At 36.6% G+C, this 11148-nt stretch overlaps 1 protein-coding gene across 1 annotated transcript; it reads left to right on the top strand.

Moving 5' to 3' along the window:
• Positions 1 to 8811: 8811 nt before the first annotated feature.
• Positions 8812 to 10768, top strand: LOC123718354. The gene has a single exon (XM_045674770.1). The coding sequence runs from the start codon at positions 8812 to 8814 to the stop codon at positions 9697 to 9699; it is 888 nt and encodes a 295-aa protein (XP_045530726.1). The 3' UTR covers positions 9700 to 10768.
• Positions 10769 to 11148: the final 380 nt, after the last annotated feature.

Genomic DNA, 11148 nt, shown 5'->3' with positions numbered 1-11148 from the left:
ATATAGGCTAAATGAGCAAATACCAAAATTTTCAAAGTTGAAAGGATTTTTACCATAACTACCGTTGAATGCTGTATTATTCACAAAACCTATAATACATCTCTTAGGAACCTATCCTAAAAATATTGTACGAGGCAAAGCTGTACATTTTGCTCACTCAGGCTATCTTAGAATTATAAGCGTGATGATCCCTATGTACGTGCCAAGGTTCGTACATTCTTGCTCGTTTACAAGCATGACAAATTCCTATGTTTGTACGTGCCATGGATGTACATTTCGATCACTTATAAGCGTGACGATTTCCCAAATCGTCGGAGTTACGTCCCGAGAGTATAGCCCGACGCAGGCACTCTCTTCTACATTCGTTCATAGCGAACTAAATCATGGGAGTTACACCCCGAGAGCATCGCCATCGTGTTCGCGTTTTTCTCCGTTTTCCTGAAGATCGGCGCCGTGGAAAAACATCCCACTGCCGGTTCGTTGGGTCATCAAGCAAATCAAATACCATCATCCGCATCAATAGAAAAGAGGAGAGCAACGTTTTCAAGGATCCAGACTAGTTCAAATATATCGGCGTCCTTTCAACCTAGAACAAGGCGACGGACGTCAATCTTCAACGGAGAGAGGTAAACTGCAGTAAGCCCTCTCCCAACTTTTTCAAGAATCCAGACGGATCAATATATATCGGCGTCCTTTCAACCGAGAACAAGGCGACGGACGTCAAGCGCAACATAGAGAGGCAAGCGACAGCGGTCGGTACAGTAAGTCCTTTCCAATTGTTTGAGCGCATAAAATTTGATAAATATTAGATTTATCTTACTTCAGCATAATAACGTGCCCCTATTCGAAAGGGATTGCAGTTCGTCGTGTCCTCTGAAGACCAATACTGTCTTGAGTTGTATAAGAAAACAACATTGTATAAAAAAACAACAACAAGGTTCGACTTCCGCTAAAAAATAATTTTAAGGAAGGTTTAGGTCTGTCCAAACCAATGGCGGTAGCACAATTTTACAGCCTGGAACGGAAATTAGCGAAACAGCCAAAAACTGCAAGGCAATATAAGGATTTTATAAATGAGTATAAAGACTTAGGGCACATGTCATTCATAGAAAACAAGGGTCCGGAGATTGGGTATTACTTACCTCATCATTGTGTTACCCGGGAACATTCGGAAACTACAAAGCTGCGTGTTGTATTCAATGGATCAGCAAAGACAACAACGGGACTTAGTTTAAACGACGTACTGTATACAGGTCCCAACCTACAACAAGACTTACAATCCCTTGTATTAAAGTGGAGAAGATTCCGTTATGTTTACACCGCAGACGTGGAGAAAATGTTTAGAAATATTGACATTTTTGAGTGCGATCGGAAAATGCAAAGAATTATTTGGCGAAATTCACAAAGTCGACCGTTACAGGAATATGAATTGACAACCGTAACGTATGGCACAAAAGCGGCGCCCTTTTTAGCCATGATGACTTTAAAACAGCTAGCTATGGATGAAAGACCTCGGTTTCCACGGGCAGCGGAAATCACAGAGCAGGCATTTTATACAGATGGCTTAATATATGGGGCCCATTCTATAGAAGAAGGATGCAGCATGGTAACGGAGTTACAGGATTTGTTGCAGTCAGGGGGTTTTACTTTAAGAAAATGGGCTTCCAATGAACCAAGAATACTGAAAGAGATTTCGGAAAAAATTAACCGAGATCAAAACCAGCAAATATTTACGTTTAAAGGAGATCTTATTTCAAAAACATTAGGGGTATACTGGAACCCGAAAGAAGACTGCTTTATGTTTCAATCGTCATTTGATTTCTCGAATAAGACGACCAAAAGAGCACTTTTATCAGATATATCGAAGCTGTTTGACCCACTGGGTTGGTTAGCTCCTGCAATTACAGGTATGAAAATAATTTTTCAAGAAGTATGGAAGCAAAACATTAAGTGGGATGATCAAATCCCTACTTCTATTTTGAAAAAATGGAAGCAATTTAAAGAAGAAATAGAACTAAATATTTCTAAAATAAGGATCCCGAGGTGGTTGCAAACTAGTCTGGACAGCACATTAGAGCTACATGGATTTTGTGATGCATCAAATAAAGCATATGCCGCAGTTATTTACTGTCGAATAAACAACAAGGTTTCATTGGTGGCAGCCAAAACAAAATTGGTACCCGTTAAAGGAAAAATCTCTATTCCGAGAGGTGAATTATGTGGAGCGGTTTTATTAACAAAGCTGTTTAATAAAGTTAAAGCATGTTTAGGGTATAATAAGATTAAATGTTACGGTTGGACAGATTCCATGGTAACCTTGAGGTGGATACAGGGACAGCCTGAGAAATGGAAACCATTTGTAAGCAACAGACTCAAGCAAATTGTTCAAGATATGCCGTCAAACACGTGGCGCTATGTTTAATCAGAGGAAAACCCCGCAGACTGCGCCAGTCGTGGTATTTCCGTCAAACAACTTGAAATACACTCTTTATGGTGGAATGGTCCATCATGGCTTCCTTTATATAGGAATGACAAGGAAACTCAGACATATTTTACGAAGGAAGAAGAAAAAAATCAATATTTAGTTAATATAGTACAAGGTACAGATAACACAGTAAAGGGAATAATACAAAACTGCAGTAGTTTCTCACGGGCAATCGGGATAGTTGCTTGGATATTACGGCTTTTACCAAAAAATAAGGATAAAAGGGAACGATACCTTACATTAGCTGAAGTCAAAGAAGCGAAACGGAAGATAATTCGCAACGTACAAGAAGACGACTTCTTCTATGAGATAGAAAACTTGAGAAGAAAGGAGAGCATTCATAAAAGTACACTAATTGCATTGAATCCATATCTTGGACAGGATGGCCTTCTTCGTGTGGGGGGAAGGTTGCGAAATGCCTTCATTAGTAAAGACATGCAACATCCCATTATAATTTCACATACTGGTAGGCTGACTGACTTAATAAAAGACCAAGCGCATAGCTTTCATGGCGGCCCTCGCCTAACATTATCACTTATCAGACAGAAGTACTGGATTGTGGGCGGTAATAGAGCAGTAAAGAGGCAATTGAGATTATGTGTAACATGTGTTAAAAACAACCCTCGGATGCAATATCAAATAATGGGCGACTTGCCCGAAGCTCGGTGTAATCCGGCGCGACCCTTTAAGCATACTGGAGTTGACTTTGCGGGGTATATCCTAATAAAAAGTAGCAAAGGACGAGGGATCAAGTGCACAAAAGGTTACATAGCCGTATTTATATGCATGGCTACAAAGGCAGTGCATTTAGAAGTAGTATCTGATTTAACCACTTCGGCCTTTCTAGCAGCATTGAAAAGAATGGCGGCCCGAAGAGGGACTCCGGAACATATTTATATTGATAATGGCACAAATTTTATTGGTGCCAATCGTGTACTTGACTCCGGGTATGACGAATTAAAACGAGTATTCGCAGAAGAACAATTTGCCACCACAATTACGGATATGGAAATAAACTGGCATTTCAATGCACCTGCATGGCCCTCTGCTGGCGGATTATGGGAAGCAGCTGTTAAAAGCTTAAAGGCTCAAAGAAGGTAATCGGGGATCAAAAATTCACATATGAAGAACTTTCGACACTCGTAGCGCAGTTAGAAACCTGTTTAAATACTAGGCCTCTATGTCCAATTTCAGAAGATCCGGAGGATATTAATTTTCTAACACCAGCTCATTTCTTAACTGGGGGCCCTACACTTTCATTATTGCCCACCGAGAATGACCTAAGAACGAGATGGTACTTAGTGGAGAAAACTTTCCAAGACATATGGAAGAGGTGGCAATCGGAATACTTGCCTACATTGACATCTCGAAGTAAATGGCAAAAACCACGAGAAAACTTAAAATTACATGACTTGGTCGCCATTCACGACGCGAATATTCCTCCCGGAAAATGGGCTATGGGCAGAGTTGTAGAATTACATCCAGGCACTGATAATATCGTCAGAGTAGTTTCGCTAAAGACAAAGAACGGAGTAATCAAACGGCCAATTGTCAAATTAAGTCCCTTGCCAGTGCAGAACAGCAGTAAAGCAGCAGCCGAAAACGAATCAAACATATCTGCAAAACCACGGCCCATACTACGAAAGGGTCTCGGTAACGTTTTAGCGATAATGCTTTCGTTTATATTCTTTTTAACATACGTATCAGCTACGCATCCGGAAAATTATAATATAAGTACATTCAACAATAATAAGGGGTTATACTTAGACAAAATAAGTAATATGCAATTAATTCAGGAAAAATGGAGAATCGTTGTCTACTATGACATGAAACCCTATTGGGAAGGTGAAAAGGCATTCGAACAATATTATAAAACTTTACAAGGCATGTGTTCTGCCCTCGATGAAAAAACACATTGCGAAATTACTATGAATCAATTACGTCATAGCTTCGAGGAACTCAAATACTACGATCAGGTGTTGCTTACGCAGCACCCGGGCACGCGCTCGAAGCGGCGTCGGCGCGGCCTTATCAACGGTGTCGGATACGCGGCACACTCCTTATTCGGAGTATTGGACGAATCATTCGCTGAACAATATCAAAAGGATATCTCTTTAGTTAAAGAGAATGAGCAGCATTTGGCAAACCTGTGGAAAAATCAGACATCAGTTCTGGAAGCGGAGTAGTATCTCATGAAGCGGTCAGAGGAAGAAAATTATAATTTACGAAAATTAATAAATCGACACGCAAATGAAGTTAAGAAGGCAATTACTACTCAAGTCACTGAAATCAATAGACTAGAGCGCATTACTCAGTTTACTCTTGACAGCATTTCAGCAACAAACGTACTTGCTAATTTAAGGAATTTGCAGGAGTATCTGATTGACACCATCACCGATATTTACCATGGTCGATTTAATTTTCACCTTATTTCGTCGGAACAATTACGCAGGGAATTAAATATAATATCCAATCATATTTCAACAGATCTTTCTTTGCCAATTAATAATAGTCAAAAACAATTTGGCAATATATATAAATTTTAAAGAGTTAAGGCAAGGATGCTTTATGAGCAATTAATATTGGAAATCTCGGTTCCGCTTGTCAGCCGAGATGGTTTTGAAATCTATAATGTGATTTCTGTTCCTTATAAGAGTGACGCACTTACGATGGTCAAAATTGTCCCGTCGTTGTTCAGATCTCGTCGCAATAAACAAAGAAAAAAATTCATACATACAGATGTCAGAAAATGAATTGCTATCAAGTTGTGATTATTATTCCGATATTTATTATTGTAACCTACCTAAACTGTTTTATAATATGAAACCAGAAGATAGCTTATCTAAGACAGGAATAAAAAAGCAATGTCAGTTTGAGAAAATGCCATGCGATAACGAGTGGATTGACCTGAATAAAAAGAATACATATTTATACTTTTGTTGTGATCGGTGTCCATTACATATTATGTGTGGCGATCAAATTTCTGCAGAACAATTAAATACGACTGGATTAATAAGCATAGGTCATGGTTGCATGTTAAGCAACAAGAAAGGTGTCATTTATGCTCATAACGAGTATCAGAATGTGCTCAAGACTGGACCAATGGTTTATTCGCCTTATATGGATTCAATTAATAATATGATAAATGTGTCCTTATCCTCGGATGTTATTGAAAATTCAAAAAACAACTACACAATTAATAGTCTTGATAAAATAGGCACGGATCTGGAAGATATGCGAAAGGAGGCTCCCATAATTAGTAGTGTGATATTTCACGACGTACATCAGTATATTGCCTTATACTCTATTTTGGGCATCTTCGTCGTGGTAGGAGCGATTCTATTGTTGCGGAGGTTTCGTCGAGCAGGTACGGTAGCACCTGTCCAGCAGATACCATCTGGCCAAGCAACAATTCCAATACAGAAAACAATTGATGGGCAGCAGGAGACGTCGATAGCGGCATTGGCAGCAGCAGTGGCAGCCAGTCTCGCAATGGGCTCTACAGAACCCACCCGGGACCGGACTCCGATAGGTCTTAGTGTTAGTGATAGTGCCGTGGTGTAGGAAGTGTTAGCATAAGTTTAGAGACTTTAAGTACCTCCTAGAGACTATTAAGCATGTAATGGATTCATCTTGTAAAGCACTACATATTCATCTTGCACTTTTTGCCTGGGGGAGTATGTACGAGCCAAAGCTGTACATTTTGCTCACTCAGGCTATCTTAGAATTATAAGCGTGATGATCCCTATGTACGTGCAAAGGTTCGTACATTCTTGCTCGTTTACAAGCTTGACAAATTCCTATGTTTGTACGTGCCATGGATGTACATTTCGACCACTTATAAGCGTGACGATTTCCCAAATCGTCGGAGTTACACCCCGAGAGCATAGCCAGACGTAGGCACTCTCTTTGACTGTTAAATTGTATTCATTCGGTATATAGCAATTAGCACGTCATTATTTCGCTCATATTCTACTGTAACACGCGAGTGGTAAATATAGAGTAAATCAATAAATCTCTATTATTTGAAGCATCCCGTTGACCCAGGAACCGTACACTGTCTATACAAACAAGACACTAAGAAAATATTAATCCAGGTTGCTATGGTGTACTGCAGTGGTATGGTGTCACCACAGTCCTCATTTTGTAACGTATCGGATATGTCCGCCTCTGCCTCAGGTTTTCCAATTATGTTATTGTAGTACACATAGCTAGTATATGATACAAATACACAAGTTCTATCGTAATTGAGTCGTATAGACGGTTCTAGCAAATTACTGAACCGATTTTGTACTTAAGTAGAGACATGTTAATTTAGTACCCTTATAGTTGTTAGTAAGGTAATCTGTACTCGTGAAAAATGAAGGTGCGTGGTGCGGTGAGTTTTTTTTTACTTATTTAGTATTTGTAACTGGTAGTATAAAATTTATATTATTTACAACAAAAAAAAAATTGCTTTTTGATGTTGCTGTTGGATACTGAATGTCGCCATTTAATTGTAACAAAGGTTTATGTATAGGTGATGATTATGAATACACTGGCGGCTCCGGAGATGGTTACCAGAAGACATCCAAACGGAGCTACCACGGATCTTCGGGCGCTGCTTCCGCCTCTTCATACCATCCCTATCGGCGTTAATGAGTAACCCTTCGTTTCTCATGGTAGCCTGGTACCTGCGTTTGTAAACGGCTGGCTAGTGGTTCTCTTTTGACGTGGAGCTTTTTCTTTCTTTTTTTACTATCCTCCTTAAGTTAGTTCACTTAGATTTTTGACTTTATTATAATGACATTTTTTGCCAATCATTACAGAACCGCGCAGCAGCTTAACAACTTTGTAAAATAATGATGTATCTTTTCTATGAGCAATCATTGAGTTTTTAAATGTCTTTTTTATGGAATCGCCTCTGTGAGATTTAATGAATTAGTATATCTCTGAAAGATAATGTCCATGCATTTTTAAATATTATCTCAAAGGTGTGATTCCGTGTTATTGTTAAGAAGTTAGCATAGTTTTCTTATTCATGTATTTTCAATTTGGGTCTGAACTAGTTCCAAATTGTACTTTTCACATATAATACGAATTGCTTTCGTAAAATAAGACAAAGTCGTATTTTTATATGATATATTTGATTAAAAGCATTTTAATTATATCAGTTACAAAAGTCAAGATAACACCAGTGTTATTTTAGATTTAACCACTGACCAACAGACGGTTTACATAAAATTATTAAGTTTATTATTATATTAAGGTTATTAATTAAAAGGATTAAGTTATTACTATATCGCGTCCAATTAGAATTACTGCATTTATAAACTTACCCTTTGAACTAGACAAAAGACATCGAATTTTTCATCTTGACAATTTTAATTTGGTGCGCTTTTCACAATTCAGAAAATAAATGTCCATGTATTTAATAAAAACGTTCGCCAAAGTTATTACTGTGCAAATTGACTATGTATTTTGTTTATTTCAAATAAAACACCTTATATCTGTAAGTTTTCTTTAACTTTACAATCAAGACTGAATCCGAACCGAACCGACGAAGCGTAATTTATCGTGTAGTTGAATATTTTTTAAAATATATTTATTTTTGAGATAAAGTTTAAATCACAATATATTCATAGAATGTAATATAATAAATACATTCAGGTAAGTTCTAATTTTAGAAACGTACAATCGATGTAATTAAATATTTTTTTTACTATGACTAATGTACTGTACATAATATTTTCAAATCGAAATAGTTAAGACGTATATCATAATGATTTTATAATATTAGGCCCTTAAATTAAGCGGTACATTTTAAATAGCACAAGATACGTAGTCTAACAGTTCTTGTATAAATAATATAGTCTTATTTGCTAAATTTAAAAAATAATATAGGTAACATCTGGCTTAGATTTTACATTACTGTATTTCGTAATTAGCTGTACAAAAATTACTTTGTAGATTCACGACTTAATAAAATGTATCAAGTCAATTCAAATCAATTATTTCTTAATTAAGGAGTAATTATTATCAAATCGATATAAATGGACAGACTAGAATTTATAAGATCGAAAATATTTATTGAATGGTCTCATCATTTTTATTGTGCCCTTGGAGAAAATTTAAACTAAAATTATAATTGGCTTGATAGGATATAAGGCACTGGGATAAAAAGTCTCTTTTAGCGTAATTCAGTCGTCGAAGCGCAGCCGTGCGAGTGACACGCGTATAATCTAACACGATCTTTTTAAGACAATCTAATCATGTCTAAGTGTGACCAATGTAATAAACCTTTTTCTAAATCTTTGCCTGGATGTGAATGTGCCCGATGTGAAAAAATGGTACACCTAAATACCAGATGTAGTGGTCTTACCAACAAACAGATAACCGCATTAAAGGCGGCCCCAAGCTTGGACTGGACCTGTATGGAATGTCAACAAGAATCCCCGAAGCGAAACTCCTCTTTGTATCTAACAGAGGATGCAGAGGAGGATATACCTGTGGACACTAAGGGGCTAATACAGAAAATTTCAAAGGAAGTAGAAAAAACTATAAAGAAGGAAATAAACGAATTCAACCAATCTCTGCAATTTCACAGTACGAAGCTGGACGAAGTATTAGGTTGTATTGATGCTTTTAAAAACACCATAAAAGTTTTAGAAAGAAAAAACACGGAACTAATACACAAAAACAACAATCTGGAATTGAGGGTAGGTGCATTGGAGCAGCGTTTCCATGAGATGGAACAGGAGAAACTTTCTAATTTTATAGAAATAGCAAACGTCCCCCCTGCGAGTGAAGAGAATGTGAGAAAATTAGTTGAAAATGTAGCATTAAAACTTAAACAGCCCTTCGACAGTATCCGTAACACAATGCGATACCAAGGTAAAAACGACCAACCGGGCATTATACAAGTAAAACTTAATGATAAAGCAACCCAAGAAAAGTGGATTAAAGCTGCAAAAACCATTAAAACTATGGTGGCCGATGTTTGCCCCTATGAACCCAACAATAACAAAATAGTATTCATCAGGGAAGCAATGACTAAACACAACAAAAGCGTTTTATGGGAAGCCAAACAGGAATTAAAGAATAAACAAGGATATAAATACGTATGGTTTAAAAACGGTATGGTGCGTGCAAGAAAGGATGAAAACACTAAAATACAAAACCTAAGATCAGTGTTGGATATACAAGTGCTAAAAAAAAGACAGAATGCCAATTAACTGACCAATTTAAATGCATATAAATTATTATTATTAAGATGGATAGTTTAACTAGTGATATTTGTGAATTAGAAGACTGTATAAACATAAGTGATTTTGTGAGTAAAATTCCCAGTAGACATTTAAATCTATTGTGTGTACACATAAACATAAGGTCAATCATAAAATACTTTGATAGTCTTGAGCAGTGTATTTATGCGGCTGGCGCTGTTGACGTTATTGTGCTTACAGAAGTAAACATTTCTGATAAAATCAGTTGTCTGTATAATTTAGATGGATACCATATGTTTTCGGCACTCAGAAACGGTAGGAAAGGTGGAGGTATCGTAGTATATGTAAAAAAGAAACATAAATTTAATATGAAAATTGTAAAAAGCCAACATTTCGAGAATATACTTTTTACCATCACAACTCAGACAAAATACACTGCTCAAATTTGTGCTATTTACCGCCCACCTAGCCTAAGCAAGAACCTGTTTATTGACGAACTTCATAATATTATTAAGAACAACTGTCAGAAAAATATTGATTTGTATCTATTGGGAGACGTTAATATAAATCTAAAGCTAGACATTCCTATAAAACATAAATATTGCAACACATTACACAGTTTAGGCCTTATGTGTGGGATCACAACTTACACTAGGGCGGAACTATACAAAGGAACCATTACAAAATCATGCATAGACCACATATACGCTCGATCCCAAACACACGACCTATACACGGCAACGGTTGGCACAAAACTAGCGGACCATCGAGCGATCGTGCTTGCTTGCACTAAAACACAGTCACAGGATGTTCCAACATATAAAACATTAATTGACAATAATAAATTAACGATCCTTCTAGAGCAAATTGATTGGAAGCCGACATTAGAAATGAAGTGTCCTATTGGTATATATAACTTCATACAAAATAACTTAACACAAGCATATAAAAAATCTGAATGTACAGTTAAACTTAAATCTAACTCTCTTCGAAATAGTAACCATTGGATTAATAATAGAATTATTAAAGGATGTCAGTACAGAGATAAACTTTTTACTCAATATATAAAAGATCCAAACAACTTAATACTCAAACAAAAATATAATAAAACCAGAAATTATGTCAATAAATTAATAAATAAAACTAAAAATAAAACAATTAGAATCAATATAGAAGCTAATAAAAATAATCTAAAAAATCTATGGGACATATTAAACCAACTAACAGGAAAAATTAAAACATCCATGGACGTAGCTATACAAAACGCATTTGCAAACCAAAATATTACATGTAAAGATATTGCAAATAATTTTGCAACTTCCTTCCACAATAGTATTAGTAATATAGCAACCAACTGTGTAAATCCACTGTTAGATAAAAGCTCCTACCAGCATACAGAAAATACTAGTATGAGATTTCAGTCAGCAGACCCTAAATCAGTTGCAAAGATAATTAAAT

Source organism: Pieris brassicae, chromosome W (assembly GCF_905147105.1).
Source record: "Pieris brassicae chromosome W, ilPieBrab1.1, whole genome shotgun sequence".
NCBI classification, from domain to species: domain Eukaryota; kingdom Metazoa; phylum Arthropoda; class Insecta; order Lepidoptera; family Pieridae; genus Pieris; species Pieris brassicae.
Note: the sequence above shows the minus strand (reverse complement) of the source record. Positions and strands in the feature narration are given on the sequence as shown.

What these genes read in the sequence shown, in the direction of transcription:
- LOC123718354 (XM_045674770.1), top strand. Translation starts at nt 8,812, where the DNA reads ATGGTACACCTAAATACCAGATGTAGTGGTCTTACCAACAAACAGATA.